The sequence below is a fragment of the Topomyia yanbarensis genome, chromosome 2 (genome assembly GCF_030247195.1).
Source record: "Topomyia yanbarensis strain Yona2022 chromosome 2, ASM3024719v1, whole genome shotgun sequence".
Taxonomy (NCBI): Eukaryota; Metazoa; Arthropoda; class Insecta; order Diptera; family Culicidae; genus Topomyia; species Topomyia yanbarensis.
The window spans coordinates 176,033,301-176,058,779 of NC_080671.1; the positions used below are offsets into that span (position 1 = coordinate 176,033,301).

The 25,479-nt window shown below is 38.9% G+C and overlaps 1 protein-coding gene across 2 annotated transcripts in view; it reads right to left on the reverse strand.

The window, feature by feature from the left end:
* LOC131682206 (protein disks lost) overlaps positions 1 to 25,479 on the reverse strand; it is a 763,875-nt gene that overhangs the window by 37,776 nt on the left and 700,620 nt on the right. Inside the window, exon 8 of one of the 2 annotated variants that reach the window (XM_058963526.1) lies at positions 23,883 to 24,014. The exons of the other annotated variant lie outside the window; for it this stretch is intronic. Within the exon in view, the coding sequence (XP_058819509.1) occupies positions 23,883 to 24,014 (132 nt within the window). The remainder of the gene's footprint in view (positions 1 to 23,882; positions 24,015 to 25,479) is intronic. 2 annotated transcript variants of the gene reach the window in all.

The following is a 25,479-nucleotide window of genomic DNA, read 5'->3' on the forward strand; positions in this document are numbered from 1 at the left end:
TACCAAGTCTTCCCAAATCACCACGTTTTTAAGAGCAATTTGAATAAACTGTAATCGATATAATCATTGTAGTAAAAATAACCAGCATAAGAAGTAACATTGAAGCAAGGTGGTTGTTACACAGCGAACAGAATGACATATGCTGAAAGCATCGTAATCGTTAGCGACATGAGCCAATTTTCGCTTCCAGAATTTCCGGTTAGCGCAGCGAACAACAATAGCCATAATTTTGCCTGGGCAGATCCACTGTGCATTTGCTACAGGGTCCGGAAAAATCTGCTGCTTGGATATCGTTAGGAGATTACTTTTTTCCATACCCCTGATGGGACGGTGTTCATGATGATGAAGATGAAATCACGTACCGTCTGCTGTCATATACCTGTATGTATACATATAAAACTGTGCGGCGAGAAGCTTCTTCCGCTTGGCTGCTCGTTCGCTAATTCTCTAACCAAGCGCTGTGGCGTACTGAGTCCGAGCCGATCTGGTGGGTGGCGTTATTGTTCACCTACTGTTAAATCATTCATTTTTCATTCTTCGTGATGCCAGTATCTACCGCAACAGGCTCCGCAACGAATGGCAGGGCATCGAATACCTTTTCACCAGCACAGAAAACTCTAAAAAAAAAACAATCAGGATTGTACTGTGAAACCTTATCACTCACAACCACTCTCCTTCGTGTGAACGCATGGAAATGGGTGAGCACCGGCATACTCATCGGAGGCTTCTGCACAGATAGTAACGGTTGCCTAGAGCTGAGGAAACTATTTCTTCTCAATTAGACGAACTTAAGGGGTTATGCTTGTGTGATACAAAAGATTTACATTTCACAGAAAGTAATTGGTATTGCAGAACTTCTATGAATCAGAGGAAGTCGTTCGATACTTTGTGTAATGAACACATACATTTTGCACTTGTCACGATGTCTAAAAAACTAATGAACAGATTGTGCCCAAATTCTATGTTTTGTTTAGTACACCCATAATTCTAATAAAAAACAAGAAACCAGTTTAAATATCTCGAGAACAACTACATTTCAGAAAATATTTGTTAAAAGCATTTTTATTTCAAATGGCATTAAGAATCATATTCAAAAAGAAAATTGTATTTTTGACTGCAAATAGTATGAATTATAAAAATATGTTAACAGTTGTTGTTAGAAAACTTTTTATTTTTTAGTTGTAACAGATGCAAATAAATATGGAAAATGTACATTTATCTATAGAAGATTCTTTACAAAATTCCATTTCAATATTTCTACGCAATTCTCGCTTCGGCTGTAACTCCAGGTTTCTGGATTAAAACACTCTTTGAATTATCTTTGAATAATAATGACAACTGTGCCAAATACCTTAAAATCAACAGCCATTAGTAAGAAAGTTATCTCCAAGATCGTAGGGTTCACAGTTGTGATCCTTAAGTATGTCGGCCCTAAGTAGCATTTAGTGTCTACCTGTTGTTAAGTAAGTGCCAGATACTGATGAGACGGTATCAAAACGCAACCCATGGAATACTAAGTTATAGGTATTGAGCCATTAACGCACAACCGGCCATTGTTATGGTAAATGATCTTTTAGATCCCTCTAAATGATTTGTTTTCCTTTAAATAGCGACAGATACGTTCAGATACTGCTGTAATCAATTCGACAAAATAAGTAATGAAAGCCAAGCAAATAGATAATCCGTTGGGTCAAGATGAAGAATCAAGACCAATAAATGTCAAAGTTCATAGGTTCTATGAAAATCGTAGTGAGCGAGCGGAATTGCTTAAGACTCTATCTAAATCTAGCAAAAGCTTACCACCTTTCTTATTTCTATTTATGTATCCACTGTGCTCCTCCAGGAATTGAAACCATCTGGGGAAAAAAGTTTTCCCTACTACTGATTGTGAGTGACATAAATATATTGCCTTCAGCCAATCTGGTTCAGGTGGAATTTCAGAGTCAAGTCCTGAAAATACCCGATCAGAGGATGATAACAAAATACAATCAAAACTATGTCATCTGTAGATAGTAAAGTTTGAAAGTTGGATACTTTGTTATGTCTCTCCGTAAGGACACTATTGGATAAAACCGTTTGTGCTGGTGCTCATTTATAGATTTTTCGTTTATACCTGATGCCACACTGATGTTTGATTGAATGTAGCACCGACTACACCGGTGTAGTGCACTGTCAAAAACGAAAATGACACTACTTTGATAAGTTGGATTAAACGTTTGGACTTCAGCTTATAACTTGCGGTGACTTAAAACCACTGGAAACTTTTGGTAGTTTGGTAGTAGGACCTGAGTTATAATATATACTATAAAAATTATATTACATTATAATTTTGTTATTTCCTTCTTATCGGGCACGGAAAAGAAAGACAGAGCAAATCAACAGATGTAGGTGGGCCGCCTTTGAACCGTTCGTCGTTTGCTTTTTCTATTTTGCTCCTTGATTGAATTCACGCAGGCTCGGTTGATGCTTTTTTTCTCGCTTCCCTTTCCATCTCCGCCAATTGCTATGCAGCAGCAGCACCAGCAGGCTGCAGGCCATTCCGTTGCCAACTTTTGGTCTTTTCGAGCGGAAATGCTCTTGCTTTGTTGGGTTTCCTCTTGTGCACTGCGTAATTTATCATTGCCACTGATGAAAGCGACCCCACCGTCGGCATTGTGTAGGTGTACTCAAGGCTGGGGGTTCTTGTCTGCTTGCACCAACTCAAGGATTGCAAGGCAAGACGCTAGAAAAGTATTTAAGTGGGGCTTCCGAGCGGAAAATTTACCCGTTTTGATATCTGTTTGATAGATGACTAGCAGAACAGGAGATAAACCAAGTTATAAATAACGTTCGGATATTCGCCTTGCTTGCACTATCTGGTTCATTTGTGATTTATTACTTTTTATTTTTAGTTTCTTTTTCTTAAAGAAACCATTTAAATTTTCTTTATTTTTTCTGACAACTTGGGAACTGTGTCTCAAATACCAAACGACTCAGTTTGACGAATTAAAAAAATGTGTGTGTGTTTTGTGTATGTATATGCGCTTGTGTGCGCATATGTTTTATTATCTTCAAAAGAAACCACAACATATTGGCTCGTGGTAGGATTATAACCACTTATATTCACTTGTCGACGACCATAACAGTTTCTGTGCACGTGTGTTTGTGTATATGTCACATAAACATGTGTCGAATAATATGTAATATCGTCATAGGTTGTTTTGGAATCGAAGTTTTGGTTCCGGATTTGCGGATTAAAGAATACGGTCACACATGATATTACCATATGAAGCGATATTACTAGAATATTTAAATAATGCAAAATTAGTTGAAATAGGTTCTAAATTGCTTGGACTTGCAGGTCCAGTTAACTAATTCCCCATTAGCCATTTTTGACCACTTTCGAAGGAAGCTTCGGAAATGCTGCTGAATTAAATACAGTTCGTCTGCTCTGGAAGTAGCTCTTCAGGATCTGGCATAAATAGTCGGGAACCCTGATTCTGCACAACGCTGCGGCGATGGCTTCTCAGCTGGCGCTCCCTGGTAACAATTGAGGTTTTATGGTAGTTTTATAGCCACTGATAAAACTTAGATAAGACTTGTAGCGTGCTGTATAGCTTCAATTGTTACTTGGGCTGTTAAATGCACATCTTCACATCGCACGTGACTACAGCGCAGTATTGATCTCCTCTTCGCTTCGCTTTAGATGTCTTCTCTCGAGCACTGATCGAATTTCCTCCACTGTCGATACTTCTTTGCGAAATTCGAACTGCATCTTTGACAGTCCGCGCTCACTATCAGTGCATTTCGTCAACCTGTTAAGAATATTTTTTTCCAGGAGTTTTCCGAGTGTATTCAGTAGACATGTGGTCCTATACGAAGCCGGATCGCTCGGTGGCTTCCCTGGCTTCGGCAGCAACCATATAGGCCATATTTTGGAAAAGTTGTCTTCATTTAAACACTTCTGCAGCACCATTATGAACATGTCCAAATATGCTAGGATCACAGCTTCCAGCATCACGTTTGGTATTCCATCCGATGAGCTCCCTGCAGGATACACCTTCTTGTGTTGGTTACTCTACTGCCCCACTCCACAGTCCAGGCATTGAAATCACCACCAATGACTACCGGCTTTCGACCGATCAACTGCTCGGTTAACTGCTTCAGCATTAGGCTGAATTGCTCCACTGTACACATTTGAGGAGCGTAAGAGCTGCAAACAAAGACGCCGTTAATTTTGGCGACAACGAAGCATTCGCATGAGCGTTCTACCATCTCTTGAATGGGGAATCTGCCCATAATTTGTATCACAGTCGTTCCCGATCTATCCGCTACGCAGTTACCGTTATCAGGGGGATTTGATACGGCTCTGCAATTAAAGCACATAGTTTCTGCCGTAGACTACCACAACAGTTGCTGTGCGGTGATTCAGATTTATCTGGGTTATCTCCATTACCGTTGGCCTTCAGTAGCCCTCTTGTAGGCAGGGCGTTTAAAGCCACCCGTCTGATGGTCGTCTCCATCTCCGCTGTAGTGCAAAGCATGTGCTTCGGTGTCTGCGTGCAGTCTCTCGCAAGATGGCTCATCTCCTGGCATTTCCAGCATATCTCGGATCTATCCGCACCTTTGCAAGCCCCTGCCAAATGTCCAAAGGCCAAACACTTGAAGCATTTCTCCGCGCTCGTTTATCACTCGTGGGGCGGCTTTGTCCGCAGCGGTTACCGGTAAACGAATCATCGCTGTCTGAGTTCCTCCCTATCCCTTCATTAACCGGATCGTTATGTGCACCTCGCTCAGATTACACTGTTGCTTCAGTGCACCTCTCAGCTCTTCCGTCGTGATTTCAATAATTTCCAATAATTTCAATTTCCTGGCACACAATCACCATCTCCGACCAGACCTTCCGAGACTTTGTCTGGGCGGAGGCAGCCGTGCTGTTAGTTTACTCGCCATATCAAGTCGGTGTCTCGGTCTCAGGGAGTATAACAGCACGTTTGTCAGCCCAAAGTCGCCATCCAATTCGTATACTGTCCGTTGACGTTTGCCACAGCCAGTATGATATAATCAGGATGTTACTGACGTCGACCCTGATGTACCGTTTGGCACTCCAGTTGGGCTAGAGTGCTTTTTTAAGAGAGCATAAAAAAATTCAAAAAATATCTGAGTAAGCAGGAAAAAATGTACTACGGTGTGCATATAAAATGACCTTATTACAAAAAATAAGCATCGCATATTAGTATTTTTTCAATTCAATGAGGGTGGCTAACTATCGCCAAAAAAGAAAGGGCCAAAATAACTTTTCTAAAGCTTCAATCATGCCATATGTATTCGACAACATATAAAATGGTTTCGATTTGAATGTTGTATTACAAGACTTATCATACATTAACATTAATAAATAATTTCAATCAATCGTGAATGATATGCAGGTTATAGCATCATAAAATTTATCACTTCTTATTCTAAAAAGTTGTAGATCATGCACAATTCCATAAATGTTTCAATAACTACCTTAGGTAAATTCCACATACAGACAAATTTTGTAAGATAGAGCGAAATCCTTTTTATTTTACACCAAAATGCCCACACTGGTCAAGTTACGATTAAGATATTGATAAATTAAAAAAAATGTGGCAAAGTTTCATGGTTTGAACACATTTACTAAAAATGCTATATTTCAGCACCCCGACGGAATTTAACAACATAAATATATAATATATAAATACAAAACTTTTGTAATGAATAGTACTTTACAATACATGCCTCTGGTTCAATGAAAAAAATATTGATATTTATTTTGTGTGGACTTTCCTCGAAATTGACTAAAAATATTATTTAATCATTGATCATTCATCGCTTTGTTCTATCATTGATATATTTTTGTAAAAAAATTTTAAATGGGATTTATTCTCCAAGGTTAACAGAAAAATAAAAAAATATTTAAAAGGTAATCGGACTTTGAAAAAATTGTCAAAACCGCTTATATGCGACTATTTTACTCAAAAATGGTTATTTTTCATAAATCGCATTTGCGGAATCCCTAGATAATTTTTTAGAAACTTGATTTGTTCTACTAAAGTGCTTAAAATATGCTTATTTTTCATTATAGGGTTGGGCACCATGACTTTTCGAACACCCATTTTTTGGGACAGTCTAATATAGTATGTATCATAATTCATGATATTTAGATTTGAACTTAAAAGAAATTGTTCTGGATCCCTCGGTGGATTATTTTCGAATTAGTTTTAAATTAAAGGTAAAAGTTTGTTTCATCCAATAATGAACAATTCAGCGGTGTTTATTTTTATTGTTCTATTATACACACCGTGGCCCATGATTATCGTTTAAAAAAATCTTTTTGCGATACAGAGAGTGTTAGTCTGTATGAGTCATTCCCCAGGTAGCTTTTTACAAAAATAATATTATTACTATTATTAGTATTGATATCAACAAGTTTTAAAATTTGAAAAGCTTAGCTTAGTTGACCGCCCGTGAGTTTCCCGCGAATGATCAAAGCCTGTTGAAACTGCATATTGAAAATTGTATGATACTTGGTAGTAGTACACTCAACGTGCAGCCTAAAGAGACTAAGATTATAGTATGGTTAATAACGTAGATGGACACACCCATGCAGGTCAATTTTGGGATGGGAAGGAATGTTAGTCCAACACTTGTGAATATTATGACCGAGGAATTCTCTGCATCATCTACAAGTGTCGCAGAATAGGATTGGTCTTTCGTAGGCAGCGAAATGAATCAGGATATAACTTGGTAGATATTGTGATTTAGCTAAGTACTCACGCGCTTTGTCTTTTCATTTAAGATCAAAGTTTTCAGGAGTGCGACCTCCAGTTGCAATATGAATGCCGTTCGATTAGGCATTTTAATAATCATTCTTCCGCGGCGCGTTACATAAAAGAATAAATCCGTGTGGAATATAAAAGAGGTATCTATCTATGATCATAGCAATGCGTACAAAAGTCGCTCGTGATCAATTTCCGATAATTCGAAACGAGTAATTTGAACTCCAAAGAGCTGGGAGTATTGCTTCTTATTAACACTTCAATGATCATTTCCAAAATTTGCAGTTCAAAGCAAGTTTACAAAAAGTATAAAAGATATCCCAAATGAATGAAGAAATTCTGCCACTCTGCCTATCAGACACGTTTCCATAATTGGGTTAAATGCCAAATTGCAAACGAAAAGTTTATTATGAGTAAAAAATATAATAAGCGCAACGACAAGGGCTTTTGATCCATCGGCGGCCCAGAAGAAGAATGGATGGGAGAAGAGCAATACTGGCAAAGACCGACTACCATATGAGCGGTTCAAACTCGAAAAAGTGACGGGGAGAACTGCACTGGATGATTTTGAAGAAAGGACCAGGAGTGTGTGTGTTTACCACTGTTTAGGAAAGCAGAAGTAGTACAAAACTAGTGTCAGACCATCATGAGACCTCAAGAAGTCACTTTTGGAGGTATTCGTCAATCTAGACTTGTCGGTAGACGGTTCCAGATTTAACAAAAAACTGGCTCATTTTGACACATCTACAGATCGTATGATACACAAAAAACTTTTTGTGTAATTCGAAAGCTTCATCATCATTTCCTACTTGAAAGTTTGCTTTTTAATTACGGATTTCAAACCAAAGCTTTGAAAGTTATACCTTGGCATGGAAGTGGCGGCAAATTAATATATGCTGTTACTTAGTGTAGAATTAGACGTCATACTTTACGGCTATTGTACAACCGCCAGAAGAAACCTAAAACGTTTGTACACAATCGGGAATAGCGTATCAGAAAAAGGTGACTATATGTCAATGATTCATTCAATATAGAATGGATAAAGGTTATGATGCAAAACTTTGAGGTCCGTCCAGGTTAAGTCTTCGGTACGGATCAATATCTTGAGCTAGGAACTCCTAACATATTGTTAGTCGCCTCTTACGACATTGGAGCAGGTTCCCAGTGGTTCTATTCTTGGTTATTAACAAGTTTCAAAATTTAAAAAATCGAAAAAAAGAAAAAGCTACCATCGTTACATGGGGAGTAGACCTGTAACATAATTGACCTTTTGTTGGAACACCGCTCCATCGAAACGCGATTGGGTTCATATTTCGAATACCAAATATGAGTCGGAGCGTTTGTTTCTGGTTTACTCCCAATAATTTTGCAGTTTGTATGTTAAAATATATGAAAAATTGGCAATACAGACAAAAAGTTGAGTAAAAAATCCCAGAATGATCCTGTGCATCCCAAATTCTACAGATACATAGTTTTGGATGTAAGAATCAACATTGCCGAAGACTGCAAATTACAATTTTAAAGTAAAAGGATATTTTCATATAAATTTACGTGTTGCCTCTCTTTCTCGCACATGCTTAGTATAGAAGATTTTCAAAAACTCTGTTGACCTTTAAAATGGAATAGCTTTGTCCAGTGATCAATAAGCAACCTTCAACAATTGCTGAAGAATAAACTAAGTTACCTTAAAATTTTAGGTATGCGTAGTTACTATGGGATATTTTATTGAATTTTGAGAATTTATCGAAATAAGCTCATATTTTGCATATGGTTTGTGGAGCCAGCTACCAGTTGATTTAGCGGTGTTCCAAAAAAGGTCAAAATTTTTGCCGGTCTATTGAGGAATTATGTGGATAAATTTGAAACCGACTGGTCCAGTAGATTTTGATGTATGATGTACACACTAAAACAAGTTTTATATTTCTTATAAAAGAAATGTATGGAATTCGCTCAAACTTTCAAGACTTTTTCCGAGGCCCGGAGGGCCGAGTCTTATATACCAATCGACTCAGCTCGACGATTTGGAACAATGTCTGTGTGTGTGTCTGTGTACGTGTGTATGTAACGGACAAATTCTCATTCGTGTTTCTCAGCAATGGCTGAGCCAATCTTATCCAAACCAAATTTAAATGAAAGAACTAAAAAACAGTAAGAACGCTATTAATTTGTTTTTGATTCTGATGTTTAGTTTCCAAGATATGAATGTTTGAATGCGTAAAAAAGGCGTTTTTTGCAGTTTTTTTTTATTTATCTGCCGAAATTGACAATATAGATTAACAATTTATATGTTTTAGACAGCTTTAACGAATACCTTTCGAACAAGCTATAGATTGTCGAAGTCGGACTTTTATCAAAAGAGATATTTATAATTAAATGCGGACAAAAGATTTTTATCATTTCCCATTGCCAAAAATATGACCAAAAACATGTAATCTATTATTAACGCCAGAACGGCTTATTTTAGGTCAATAGTATCTTCGGAGAATTTAATGGAGGCAATATGCCCTTTCTTTTGGTATTGTGCTTTTGCTGGTTAATCCCCCTATGATTGAGATATTTTCACAAATTTTCGTGGAAGTGATTATATCGAAATGATGCCTTCAGCAAATTTGTAGCTCTTACTTTTGCGAATAACTTTACTGGAGACTTCAAATATCTATTTTGAATACTTTAAAAGTTATGGCTTGTTGTTTGTGGATTACTCTTTGTCGCCTAATAATTGTTCAATATAGTAATAATCCATTGAAATAAGCCAAACATCATTTCGATAAAACGAATTTTGTATTTCATTTTTCTATCTACAACCGCTAGAAATAATCACCGAACACTTCCAAGTTGTCTGGAAGGAACTTGATAGCTTATCAGTGTAGTCTTCTGACTGCAATTTTTCTAACTTATGACCATCGGATCGATCTGAAACATATCGGAAAATGAAAAGCGAAATAAATAACTCCATGCAACGGCGTAGCCAAGAGAAGGATTTGGGGTTTAACACCATACAACCCCCACCCAAAAAAAATATTGGATTGAAGTTGAAAATTTATTGATGCAGACTGATTTAATTCAATATTACAATAACAATTATCTGATCCGTAGATTGATAACCTGTTGTTGTAAACATCATGAGGACTTTTGATAAATTGTCGGAATGGGGTCCTGATATGTAACTGATCTATTTGTCTTGATTTCACAGATGTCTAATAGCATCAATATCAAATTCCTGCCTGAAAACATTCCAATAGAAAATTCCAGGGTTTTGTAATCAATCATAATCCTCAGATTTATTTTCAAATTGAGCTCGTTTTTGTAGAGATGTACTGTAATAAGGGTCTTTATTTAATAGGAAGCGAAGTTAAAATTGATTTAATCTCTATGAAACATAGAACTGCACACCAAAAAAAAATGCATAACTTTCAACATTTGCTAAAAATGTTTTTGCCTTTCTCATTCACTCTAAAATTCGTCAATCTAATCCCGACCCGGAGGGCCGAGTGTCATATGCCAATCGACTGAGTTCGTTGAGATCGGAAAATGTCTGTGTGTATGTGGAAAAAATGTGACCACGGTTTCTCAGAGATGGCTGGACCGATTTGCACAAAGTTAATCTCAAATGAAAGGTACAACCTTCCCATCGGCTGCTATTGAAATTTTTATTGATTGGACTTCCGGTTCCGGAGTTACGAGTTGAAGAGTGCAATCATACAGGAAATTCCCATATAAACTGAAATGAAAAATTTTCAAAATCAAATTTGTATTTTTGATGCCAAATGACTTTAAAATGCATGAAACATTGAGATGTTTGACAAAAATTGACTTTTTTGGACTTTGGTACATTTTTGCCTTTCTCATATAGAAAGGTTATGCAATCACTCTAAAAATCGTCAATCATACCGACCCGGAGGGAGCATGCAGTGAGAGGTTGCTGCTTTAAAATTAAAACTAATTTAAAATTTCTTAACAAGTTGAAAATTTTCGGCAGGACCTGGACCTCCCGGATCTTTCTCCATGATCCGCCGCTGGTTTCAAGTGATGTTTCAGTATCACATAGTATCTCAAGATCGTGACTGTCGATCCGTTGTATGTATGTGCAAATCGTACTGAACATGTAATATTCATTTCCACCATTGTATTGAACATAACCAGCCATGGAATCGTAGTCTGGACAAATGAGACAAGCACAATTGCACCACTAGGTGGATTAAAACAGGTTTTTATTTTGGGAATGCGTCGAGTTGAAACGAAAACGTAATATGATTAATAACGAGGATAACACTTTCCGAATGTAGAGAGAAATTTATGAAAAATGACGATTTCCATTCGACTTTAGCAAGTTCTGATCGATTTTGATGAGCATTTGATTTTTGTTGTATGTAAGGTAATTTAAGGTCAAGATAGCATCATTTTGAAACCGCCAATTTCGGAGGTTTAGTATCTTCGATGAGTTTTACAAACGTTAAACAGCGCATCATTTGATAAAATAATTTTGACGGTATATCGTTCAAGAAGTATTTATGGTGAATTTTCTCAGGTTAATATTCATGACCACAATAAAATCTCAACAAATTCGCTGAAGACACGAACTCTGTTACTATTTACTGAAAAATTAATTCTGCATAATTTTAAAACTTAAAAAATTACGGTTTCGGAATTATGCCGTTTGGACAGCATGATCGATTTTCACCAAACCCCCACCAAACTGAATTTCTGGTTACGCCGCTGACTTCAAGTAAGTAGAAACAAAGTCGTTCTACACTCGTTCACAAGAAACTTCTTCGAATGCTGAATATCTATTATAATACATTGAAACCCCGATTTTATCAGTTAGGAAAATTCAGGTTCCCACCACAATTTAGATATTTTATTAACAGAGCATTAACAATAATGCGTTGGTATGTCTATTTTATGGGCTATTTTTTCGCTTTCCCATTGATTTGGTTCGAGATTTCTAGCACTGATGTTGTCCTATGCTGATTTGAGCGATTCTCTGAGTCCTGCCACTATCCCATTTAGTATGTGTTATCAAAAACATCGCGAAGCATCATGTTCTAAATGTTCTCAAACGTTATAATATCCGAAGAGAGTGATAAGAGTTATAAGAAATGTCTCATCACACTGTAAGGTGGATTAAAAGTGTTTTTTTTTTCAAGGTGCGTCCGGAGATTCACTGTCTTTCGTTCTATGTTTAGTACTTTACAATGGAAATTTAAAAAATATATTGCTTAATTATTGCAATATTATATGGGAATTGAATGAACATACTAAAATTTTCTGTATCGTTATAACATTTTTAGTGTTTTTTTACCAAATTAACTTTATCCTCCATCTAAATCATATAATAGCACAGAAAAAGTACACAGATTCGACGTTGAATCGGACTCGGGACAAAGGTTTGCAACCATTTGAAATGAATATAATAAAACATATACCATCAATTTGATTTAAAAACACACTGTATTTGGTTTTCATTTAAAGTGTTCAGTTGTTTGAGACATAAATATACCATCTTGAGAAGATATTTTTTAAAGTTAGGTCAGTTTTTTCCCTTCGCCAAGAAACCTCTATAATCCTCTATAATGTAAACCTCTATATTCAGATAACTACAATCTACATTCAACTATATTTAAAATGATTATTGCAATGAAGAGTCAAAGGTTAATGTGCATAATATTGGGTTTAGCATTGTGATGCTATAAAAATGTGATTATGGACGTGTTACATTTTATATCCCCTTCCATTAAGGTTCCCCTAATTCTAATTTCAAAGAAAGTTGCAACTAATTGTAAAGTACATCTAATATTTGCTCGGTAATTCCTAATCCCATTTTTTCCCAGAAAAAACAACCACCCCATCACGATACGTCTCAAACAGACAATCAATGTTGACAGTATACTAATGCTCACTTGCTCTACCCGGAGCTCAGGTACCGACCGCACTCACACAATCCCACCTGGAGGTACTACATTGTCACTAAGCAAACCATGCAGTCCTCCTGCCACACAAAACTACGTACCCGTACCCGGAAGATCAAAAAAGCAACAGAAATCGTCTCAGACGACAAAGAGCACGAGAGCTCGATCCAGAGCCCGGCAAAACCGGAATCTGAACACAAAGAACCGTCGCTGAGCTCCAATGATTTCTGCCTGTTTTCCCTGTCTAATTGCTAGCAACGAGAAAGAGCCGGACCAAGAAGTGTGGTTGCGAGGGGATCGAGCCAGGGTTGGGAAAGTTTCCACATCAATATTGAATTTCGATTATGCGCAACAAGCGTGTACAATGGAAGCGTTTTCCCTCTTTCAAGGTTGGAGAAAACCCGGGTGAGCGAGAGAAAACGCGACGCCTCCACTCAAAAGCTCTTTGTGTTCACCAGGATCTCTCGTCGATCTCCGGCACAATCAGCGTGGTTATTGTTGGTGTTTGTGCTTCCGGTTCTATACAGGTTGTCTGTGTTTGTGAGCGTACTTCAAATCTGTTGCCATGTGCGTTGAATTTCGCTTTCGATGATCGGTATCTATATTTTCCGGACTGTCGCATCATGGTTGGGTCACTCCATCAGTAAATTCCTGATGGGTGGGTAGAAAAATTATCGTAAAAATTCTGCAGCTCAATCTGTATTTAACTAGAAACAATGCTATCAAATTGCAAATCAAGATTGACCGAACCGGAAATCCGCGATGAGAACCATCATCGAATGACACTGGAACTCACGAGGATATCCTAGTGTGGGTAAGCTCGATTTTCCGCTCCCTCCTGCTGGCGGCGAACGACGATTTGTGCGAGTTGCAAAACTCTGCGTGGTTGGAAGCTGGGATGAGAAAATTGCATTATTATTATTTACCCCCGACACTTCCTTTTTCCACGTGTGTGTGTATGTGTAGACGTCTGACGCGGTGCAGACAAGCTGACAATCTCATACCGAAAATCGTTTTCCGCCCAGGTTGGTAGGAGCGAACAGACGGTGAGAATCGACGGGAAACACGGAAGTCTGTATACGTTACTGTGGGTAAGTTTTGTACATGCCAGTTGTCAGGGGGAGAGCCTTCTCTATGCTGCTGCATCAGACTATCTCGTCTGGCTGGAAGTTCTTCGGGATTCGTAACTTCAATCGGGTGTGCGGTGGCTCCTAGATGTAACGGAGTACTTTTTTGTATCAACTGGTCAACCAGTCGCTGAGCCATTTTCCTTTTTTCCGGGGTATTTCGGTAGCTTCCAGCAGGACAAAGAATTCAATTTGAGCACAAGGAATGCGGTGCGGGAGAGCGGGAATGTCTGTTCGTATACGTAATAAAGGTTTATTTAACGAAGAGAAAAGGGGTGGATTAAGAGCCAGTGTTGGAGAAATTGTTGCAACTTTTCCGAAAGTTAATTAAACTGGAAATGTTACAAGATCTATGGTGTACGGACTTGCGGTCAATAACAGGCATCTGCTGGAATTATCGTTTAGCTGTTCCCTTTTAATAAATGGCATTCTAAACCCAAACGACCTGTCAGCAGAATGGATTACGATCCAGAATTTAGTAGGAAGGGTACGACTAAAATGATTTTCTCAAATCACTAGGTTAAAAGTTTACACAACTTTCACAGTAAAACTTCTCGAACGGTGCCCGATCAGCGGGTTGTAACAAAATTATGTCAACCCTTAATCTGCGTCACGTATTTTAATTTTGCGTTAAGGGGGAATTACTATATAACCGGTCAAAATCATACTGAATCTTTGAGCGTGGTGCAAAAAAAACTTTCAATGTTAAACTTTTTTTTATTTTGAAGACTATTATAAATATGTAAAATTTTGTTTTAGACGCAGGACTACGTCTTTGTTTTCGATACGTGGGTGCACTTTGAAAATTCTACAAAAATGGTATGTAACGAAAATTTTAAACGCATATAATTCAGCCATCTCACGATAAATTTTCAGCAATACTTCTAAGAATAGATTCCAATAGATAAACCCAAAGATTTTGTATATCATGTCATTAAAAATTTAAATAATGTGCAACCTAGTCAAATTTATCGCGCATTTAAACACAGAAGATAGCGCTTCCCAAGTCCGGCACGATAGATTTGTGTACCTAGCGCGCTACGCTTCTATGAATGGCGTCATCATCGACTATATAAAGAACGGATTTGGCCGGACAAGCTCAGTTGCCTGTTGAGCGGAAGGAGGAGCAGACCAATGCGCTGTGTGTTTTCACACCCAGTGTAGCTGAGATATTATTTCGATTCTTGTATATTTATAGTTTCGATATATGATTAAGACCACCTCATTCGCTACATTTGTATAGGTACATGAAATGTGATTATATTGTCTAAAATTTGATTTTTCTTCACCACACTGGGTTTTTTACCACACACAATCGAAAAGTTCTTAAAATCTGATCTTGTGCTGTAAATATATAGTTTCAGATATTAGTTCGGTCACGGTTTTCTGTCTTCTTTCTTTAGATCTTCCCAAATAAGTTTAATCGGGTTTGACCACCTACTACAAATGAAATTACCTGATACCAAGAAAGTTTGGTTCAATGTTGAACATTCGATGTTGATTGGTTGTGCTTAAACTATACGTAAGAAATATATTTGAGCTATTATTACTCTAAATGTACTAAAACAATAAATATTTTACATTAAGTAGTATAGTCCTACGTCTACAATTCGTGCAACCCCATAGGGCTGTCCCTTGTAGTTTTTATCGTTAAAATATATTCGTTCATTTGTGGGATATTAATGCGCAAAGTTGCCATTTTTTTCAGTTGGCGTCCCGGATTGCTTGATCGATTTTCATTATATTGACATCAAATTAAAGGTAATTTTAAGCACTTCAATGCAAACCTAGAAATATGAAAAGAAATTCCTTTTCTTTTGCAAGTATTGATTGACTAAAAAACTAAAAATATGCAAGCTTTGTTTTTCCTAAAGGAAAACAAATAGATTAACCAATTTGCGCATAAGGCATTACTTTGAAAAGTTGGATTTTAATTATTCGTGTTCTACTCGTCAGTAACTGACACCAACTTACTATCAGTTTTTTTGTTAGGGAAAACTTTGCCACTGGGAGCACTATTCAGGTTATCCTTTGTGGTTTCCCATGTCTGCATGTTACAAATTGCCCGAATCCAATGTAGTTGGAAGCGAGTTGTTTGTTTGCCCACATGTGTAGCCCCAACCGGGTAGTACATTATTAATGTTGATGAGGAACCTTTTGGGACAGGTATGCAATATCTCGTGAGGCGTCATAAGATAGAGGAATATGTTAATCGTGATCTGGCGATGGTTGTGTAGGATCGGTAAGCCAAACTCGGTTTGAGACCCCAAGTTTTCCCGAAGAGTTTACTGCACACCCACAGTGCTGTTGTTGCTTTATTGACGGCGCATGTCAAGTGCGAGTTTCAATTCAGTTTTTTGTCTTGGTTAACACCTAGATGTTTCGTTTCTTCTGCGTAGTTGATTGTAGTTTCACTGAGAGTTGGCGAAACCAACATTAGTTTTTTTCTATTCAAAAACGGTACAATTGCCGTTTTTGCAGAGTCCACGTCGAGTCCCTCTTTGAAACACCATGTCATAATGAATTTCAAGGCTAATTGAATCCGATCACTTAGCACAGATTTATGTTTTCCCCTCACAATTAGGACAATGTCATCTGCATATCCAATAATTTCGAACCCATTTCAGTTAGATCATTGAGAAGATCGTCCACCACTAGCGACGTTCGAATATAGTGGTCCAGCAGTTTTTCCATCAGTTTCAGAAGTGTTGATGTCAAATTAATAGGTCTAAAGACCTTGGATAGTGTCAAGTATTTTTTACCTATTTTTGGAATAAATATTACCCTAACTTCTCTCCAGCTCATAGGTGTGTGCTCAAGCTTAAGACTGGATCTCAGGATGTTTAGTAGATCCGGAAGAATTATATTTGCCGATTTTTGTAGAATTATTGGAAGAATGTTATCAGGGCAGAGGGATTTGTAGGGTTCGAAGGTGTTGATAACCCATTTAATTAGAGATGGTGTGAAAATCCGACAGGGCAGTTTCTGTGATGCCTCATAATTCCTGTTAAGATTAGGGTTGTGGTACCGGTAATAACGGATCCGGAAATCCCGTGAATACCGTCCCATTGTTGATATCGTAATACCGGTACTGAAAAATACCAGAATCAGTATTTTCGGTACCATATAAACATTATTATGAAAAATATGTGCTAACCTATAGGAACCCATTACAAAACATCAGTCTGCAAGATGGCTTTTAATTATAATGATTATCTTCCAAATAAATTATTCAGCTTACGCCTTTGTGCGGGAATAAGGTGGGGCCATCATCATAAAAATTCTAGAAGTTAAACATTACTAACTTCTGTTGCACTGAACGGTATATTTCGATTCCTGCGCTATTCGGTCGAAATAAAATTTCAACGATCTTTTATTCAATTTTAAAGCATCCACTTGTAGCGTAAGTGACGTAAAAATAGTATTAATTTTGTTTATTAGCGATATTCTGATTGATTTCCACTATTCACTATGTGACGCGTAATAAGTCTGGTCTAAGTGACACCTATATTTGCACAAATATTTATCTATAAAAGAACGAACACCGATTTAGTAACTAAAAATGTTAGAGTTGGTGACCTGCTTCGACTGGAGCGATTTATATTTTTTTGGTGATCGGAATGGAAAGGTGTCAGCAAAACTCAAGTGTACAGGAAAATAAGGAGCTGCGTTAAGGTTTAAGCCAATTTACAGCAAAGCGATAATGTCGAGAGGAGATGCAAACAACCCGCTTGGTTTTACTGTCGTTCTAGCTTTGATTTTCTGTTGATAATATGATTTTCTGCATTTACTATCTTTTGAAATCCAAAATGGCACAGCTTAGCAGTTATTGATTTCAAAGGGGCCTAATTCTCGAAATAAAAGATGGCGCCGTATAAAAAATATCTTCTACTGAAATCAGACATATCATTCCGACGCAATTACAAACAATAAACATGCTTTTTTGATCAGAAAAACACCATGATCTGAAAATAGCACTATTAGTTTGAGTATTCAATTTCACTTAAACGCGTTTCTCGGACTTTTCGAAAAAATATTACAGTACCGGTATTTTATCGGTACTACCGGTACTCAGTGCTTCAGTACCGCAATACCAGTTCTCTTTAAAATGGGTCGGTACTACGAATCCTAGTTAGGACGCACAGTGGTCGGAAACGCCAAAAACGTGAACTTAATTCACTAGAGGCCAAACCATCGAATATATTCACGGGGTGTCTTTGGAGGAATTGTTCGTATGAATATTCCCCACAATCTGATAACAATTGAAATTAGGCATGGCTTACTATGATCGAACTAAAAGAATTAACTTTTTATCCTGACGAGGTAGAAAGTTGGTGTCTTGGACAAAGTTTTAGAAATGCTCCTAGTGAAGAATTATGTTGAAGAACTTGAGCTTGTAGAACTAAAGGTTATCGATTTATAAGGCGTTTTCTAAGGCAACCCCCTTAAATCTAGTTTTTTTAAATATAACTCTTTTCATTGCGACTTTTCGTGCAAACTATGTTCTAGACAAATGTGTAGGTATCAAAACTACATAATATTGCCGAAACTGCATGTAAAAATACTCATTCGTTTAAAAATTATTGAAGACTTTTACATTTTTTCACACCGACTTCAACTATGTATAAGAAAGAAAGGTGCAAACCAAAATGCACGAACAGGCACTTTTTTCACTGTCTCAACTATGCACAATGAAGGTAAAAAGGTTTGGTGCGTGGCACTCTAGAACCCTATGAATAGGGTAAGTTTACTTTATCTTGTTTTTTGACCTTTTCCATACAAAAATCAGCAAAAAAAAATTTTTTAAGTTTTTTTGCCACAATTTTTGAAATTCTTGGTTTGATATTCAATTACAAGCATTATTTTCACATATATCTGAATATTTCAGATTTTATAAGCGTGGAAGCAAAAATGTGAAGTTTTTAATATCATTGGAGATCCTAAACTGATATATACCCAGTTAGACATGTCATAATGAATTTAATGCTTACAAAAGGATGTCATACCATTAATTACTAAATTTTACGAATTTTTTTCTAAAACTTTGACACCAACTTTCTACCTCGTCAGGATAAAAAGTTATTTTTTTAGTTCGATCATAGTAAGCCATGCCTAATTTCACTTGTTATCAGATTGTGGGGAATATTCATACGAACAATTCCTCCAAAGACAACCTGTGAATATATTCGATGGTTTGGCCTCTAGTGAATTAAGTTCACGTTTTTGGCGTTTCCGACCACTGTGGGACGGAGTCTATCACAATTCTGATCTGTCGAATTCTCGTCTTTCGCAACCGACCCAGGAAAGTGGGTGTTCATTAGAACATCCAATGTTTCACTGTTGCCAATTGGGAGAGAGCCATCGCCTTTTTTCAATTGCTCTACACATTTAATTTTTTCTGCCGAATCTCAGTTTTTTTCGCATCTTTTGCCGAAATCTCAACAGCTGAGATCTCAGTAAACAATTGAGATATCAATAAAAGTGACATTTCATAGCTGAAACTCGGAAAATATTTTACAAAAAACAGCAAACAAATCTCACTGAGATATCAGTTTCTAAATTTGCTGACTACATGGCTATTGGGAAATTGCCGAACGAAATTGAGTGTGTAGGCCATTTGGCGCCGGTATTGATCAATAAACACTTTAGGATTACCAGGAGTTGCACATTGAAAGATGTTTCGCTACTCCCAAGCATAATTATCTACTGATTCCCTGTGCAACTTCAGCTAGTCCCGATCGATAACGGAGGTCCAGTACTTCGCTTCTAACTACGGTAATAAATATAGGTACAACTCCCTTGTTACATACATTAAAATTATTTGACGACAGGTATTCTAGTAGGTGCTCACCTCTGGTATTTATATCCTTGCTACCCATATTGTGTAATGTGCATTGGCATCATATCCAATGATAAAAGGCTTGTTTATGCTTCTGCAATACTTTATGAGGGCATCGATTTCAGAAGGTGGTGCTGTATCCGCATCGCAAGGGAAGTAGGCAGCTGCGATCACAATTTACACTTTCCCATAGCCGTCGGGGGCTCCACTGTTATTGCAACATCGTCTCGTTGAATGAATCCTGTAATTGGCTAGAGCTTACTTAACTGCTCTGTTTATCAAAACTCTTGGAATTGGCTATCTTGTAAGTAGAGGAATATAAGCCAAATATTTTGTGCTTAATTGCCCATGGCTTCTGTAGAAGAGCGATGCCTAGTCGCTCTTTGGTGAATCTCCGGTCAAGAACGCTTAAATATGGCACCTTTTGCATGGTGGAAGTTCACTTGAATGCAGCGAATGCTGCTCATTTTTTCGGTGTTTCTTTGCCTTCGATTTTTGGGGCCAATGCTTCTCTTTTTTGTACCGACGGCTAGTCACAAGCTGTGTGCTGTTCTACGTTCCATTGGCCTTTTCTGGTCCAGTGATTGCATCGGCGCTTGCCGTTTGCGCACCTTCGCCTACAGGAGGTTTTCGATCCTCTCCTTGAGTTTAAGTTCGTGAGCCGCAAGTACGGTAGGGTACTTTTGTGTGTTGCTAGTGAGACGGGCTGCCGCCGATGCACTGACCAGAAGTCCTTCGTGAGGTGCTCCATGTTGGGTCATCCACAGTAGCTTTTACTAGAACTTCCACGTTCGGCGAAGGCCGGGCCCCCCTGCAACAGGCGCATTCTAGCCTTTCTGAATACGTAGTTCAACTGGTTGTGTTGGTTTCACTGAAGCCTCATCTACCGCCAACAGGAGCGGTAGATTTGAGGACCGTAGTTCTCTTTACGACCCTCCAGCATTATGTGCAATACCCGATGTAAAGCGCTTGTATTGGAATCTACGACGCTTCATCGGCTTCCAATGAAGCGCCTTCCCATGGCTTGATCGCAGCTGTGGCATACTGCCAGGGGCGGCGAAACACTTTACGCCCGAGTGGGTAGAAAGCATAGGGTGAGGGGTCCATTAGTAAGGAATTTTCCCCATTGCGCAATGGACACGCTTACATTACATTCACATTAAATCTCGTTCGTTTATGCAAATGGAACTGTGGTACATCGATCTTTTCAAATGTGTGTAGTGCGGGATACATGCGTTGCACATCTAATTTTTTCGAAATGGTTCAAAATTTCGAGTGGGTAATTACCCACTTGGTTATTTTCGAGTGGGTAGTACTACCCATACTACCCACGCTTTCCGCCGGCCCTGCATACTGCAGCCACTTAGTTCTATCTTTGTCTACAAAGGCGATTTCGCGATACCCTTGTTTGTAGGTGCACTTCCTAAACTGGGGTCTCGGATTGTTTGAGCTCTGCTCCATGACGCTATTGATCAGCGCGCATCGAGTAGCATTCAGCTGTTCATGGCTGAGGGTATTCGCAGGGTACCCCACCGGAATTATGGCTATCGAGTGCGACTTGGCCATTTTGTTGAAGTTTGGGCGCTGCTCAGTTTTTAGTGTCTGTCTGGGATCCTGCCCCTTGATCTTTTTCGGTTGTGGTTCCTTCCTGCACCCATTATTGTTCGGCGACTCCATGTCCGTCGAACGCTGTCGCTTGGATGGTGCCTTCCCTATTGGGATTTTTGCCAAGTCCAGCGCTTCAGCGGGTTTGTAGCCGTTTCTCAGCAGCCACCCATAGCGTTTCTTCGCCGCTCCGCTGAAGTGACCAGTTCTTCCTGTTACTCTCGTTTTTTTTCTCTGAGCCCTCCGACCCACTGGTTGCTCCGCCGGACTGGTTTGTGTCCTGCCTGGTCACTGTCCGAACCTCGTCTTTTTCTGAGTTAAGAGTGGACGAAGTGCAGGACACATCCTCCTCCAATGAACCGCTATTCAGCAGCGCTCCAAGTTTGCTTTCCACGCAATCCTTCTCCTCTTCCACCTCCATTGCTGCAATCTCCTCCAAATTCATGTTAACAGTGTTCTTGTTGTTTTCCGTTTTGTTCCACGAATAGCTAGGGAAAGAAAGTCAACCCTGTCAGAGCCCTGCTTGACAGGGTAAAGGCAAAAATACTGTCGGGTGCGCCCTTGTGCCCCACAGGTTCCAAGTATTTGTCAATATTTGGATCTCAGTCCTAGTTTTACTTAAGGTTGGGGTTCGAAGTGTTTATGCCTCCCCCGCCATTCATTCCTCGGCACAGGTCGCATCACACTTTGGATTGGGGCATAAATTTTACGATTCGAGTTTTGAGGCCCGCCTGTTGGCACCCTCTCATTCCCATGCTACGGCAGAAGGCTGATAGCACATGGCCGATGCCGGTCTAACGACCAAATGTCATCGATAGACTCTCGTGAAGGCACGAGATAGGAAATTTGTGAGTACGATGTTATCTCATCATTCGACAGCACAGCTGTTGTTAGTTGCCTCTTAAGAGTTGGAGAACAGAAACCCAGGGAGTCCATTCTTTGCTAAAATACTGCGAGAGATTTCAGCCACCACCGGATACCACAAGGCTGATAATAATCATCTTGGTCACGGCATAATTACGATCGGGCAACTGATAGGTCCTGCGTGTTTTTGTTGGCTTAGATATAACGCTAGAATGTACCAGGTACGATTCCAGAGGGCTCAAGGAAACGCGTAATAAACTCGACAGAGTTTCTTAGGAAAATCAATTTATTTGACCTTTCGACCGAAAGAAACCAAACACGGTTGGCAGTCGTCGAACGTAAACAACATAGATTTTTTCTATAGCACATTTACATTTTATCTGATGCATCATACCCAAAAATGGACAAAGATATAGAGTGAAATACCGCCGCCGAGAAACTCTCAGCACCAGGGCAGATAATTACGAACGAGTAGCGCCAAGAAGGATGAGAAACTCTGAGACTACCACTTTCTCAGTGTTTCTCATCTTTCTTGGCGCTACTCGTTCCTACTCGAGATATAAATTCTTATGGTCAACACCTCCGGATCGGTTCTTGTGTCAACAGGTGTCGATATTTGCAGCAGACCTGACCTGTTACAATATTATGCAAAGGTTGGACAGCAAGCAAGGAAAAGCAGCTGTGAATAAAAACATGATCGATTAACACAGAACAATAGTAAGAGAAAAATCTCTGCTGAAGTAACACCTGACGGTTGCTCCAGATGCATGAGGATAGCGAGACATAAGAGGTTTAGGTTTAGTCGGTAACCTTAACTACTACAAACTAATTCGAAACTACCACGAGCCAGCAGACAGCGGTGTCTGTTGATGATTCCTTCTCGATAACAAATATTTACCCAATCTGTTGAGCTTCGTCGATTGGTATACAAGACTCGATCTTCTAGAGCTCGCAAAATTTTCTTACTTTTAAAAAGAACGAAAAATCAGAACCTTCCCCTTGAAAAATTTCTGCGAGTCTACGAAGCTTGTAAATTAAATTTATTCGTAAAATAATATTTGTTGGTTGAGAGTTTGGTCCTTAAAAAACTTCTTCCCGGTTGCAATTAAAAAAGTTATATTGAATGATTAGTCCAATTTCTTGTCGAACACAATCGTCAAGAGGACAGTCTTTCAATTTGATATTTTTAGTTGGCGTGAGACCAATATCAACTCAATAACGATTGGTATCAAAACAGGAACCAATAAAAATAATCTCTACTCCAACCCTTTGAATAAGTAAAACTCGCCTTCAATCATCCTGCACATCTGATAAAATATTGATATAGGAATTCAGCGGAGACATTTAATTCAAAAATATGTCCTTGACGAAAAGCACGGAACGCTCGACACGAGAATAAACACGAAGCGAGAGATGAACAATGTACACTGTACATATTGAGACAAGGAGAAAGTTATCTGCACGTATTGTCATCAAGTCGGACTGTACTCGTTGTATACTTATGTTTTATATTTGAAAACATAATAGAATTTTGATCCACCTACGTGTAACTGATATACTGTAACTGAGAGCTCAGAACAACGTCATATTTCATGAACGTACATAAAATCCATTGCCAGCACAAACGTCAGCACTGCGGAACATTCCGAGTTCCCCCTTCCATCATATGAAATAGGTTTACTGTTACTAGCTTAATGTTTAATGGCATTAACTTTGTCCCATTTTCCAACAGGTAAACATAAAAAGAGTAACTTACCGCATTACGAAGCTCGATTTGGCGATTCTCCACCGTCGTGTTCCTGTAGCTATCGAAGTTAAATGGCCTTGAGATGATGTAGCCGATAAATTTCGCCAGGACACGCATTGTTGTCGTCGATTCCGGCCGAACCTGTTGTATCGAAGGTGGGAAGAGAAGAAAAAAAAACGAAGGACAAGGAAATGAAATAGAATTGAGCTCAAGAGTAAGGATTGCGTGCAATGGCGCCATAAAATATCTCCCGACGGTCTGCCCCAGCATGCAACACGAAACCGAACATCGCAAAACGATGGCCCAGGAAAAACAGCAGAATCATAACACTTCCCATTCCGCTCGGCGCTCGGTGCTTACCAAAGGATATAAAATGAAATTGAAAACAAAATTCGGTCTCGTCTTCTTTGTTCGAGATGATTCCAGGAGTCAGAAGCTGAACGACTTGGGAAATGAAATCGATTATAATTTACTCGCAGTCGTTCTCTCTTCCGGGTGGGGTAGTTGTTTTCCACTGAAATCTTACACCTGGCGTCTTTCACAATAAACCACCCATCCACCACCCATCGGCAGCTTTTACCGTAGAAATGGCGTGTTTCCCACTCGCTGGTAGTATTGGTGATAGCACAGCCAGCCTAACTGGCTGGCTGCATGGCTGACGAAGGATGCGAGAAAATTGAGTGGTTGTGGAAATGCCACCGTCCCGCCACCGCATGCGGGAGGACAACTTATACGAATGCGAAAAAGCCGCACTCACCGCCACAACATTGCCTTTGCTTGTGTGCGTTTACTCGCCAGGCCCCTTGCTGCCGCAACAAGTGAGACTCGGTGAGTCAATTTGTCATTTTAATGGAGGAGTTTTTATACCCCCCATTTGTTTGGCTACAAATTGCTGTGTTCGACAGGATGACGCGACTAACTTCAGGAAATATTGGTAACATGGAACAAATCGAGCATTTCAGGAAGCATTTTTCAGCTAGTGTAGGTTTTATAGCTTCATAAGTTGACATCCCGCCCGAAAAAGTCTCAGTCCATATAAGTATTGTAACACAATTTGGACCGTAGACGGCCAAGTAGAAAGTAAATTTTGGAAACTCATTCGACGTCGCCTAGTTTCGATTTCCTGTTTTCTCCGAAGAGTAGGCTCCGAATTCGAGACTAATCGGCCAAATGAATTCAGGTACGTAGACAGGCACAGTGGGACCAATCCAAAAAAGGTAGGACAAAACCTATTTGAGGCCTTAGATGCCATTTTGGAGCCAGCATTTCTTCGTTGGATATGTTCGCAATATGCTTCTACAGCTTTTTAAATAGAATACTTTTTGGTTAGACTAAAGTAGAATACCCGAGCAAAAATCGCTTTATTTAATTTTTTTAGAGGGTTGATGTCTCCGACAAAGTTGTAGAATATTATGTTTTTAATAACTTTGCCTAAGGTACCACAGACATCAGACCTCTTTTTTGAGGTGAGACTGTTGTTTTTTGTAAATGTGGCCCGAAAATCAATTTTTCGACTTTTGCGTGCCTAATTGATTAATTTAATATGTTACACAAACTTGCAGGTATTAAAAAAATATAACTTTTTGTTGAAGAAACTGATAACGTG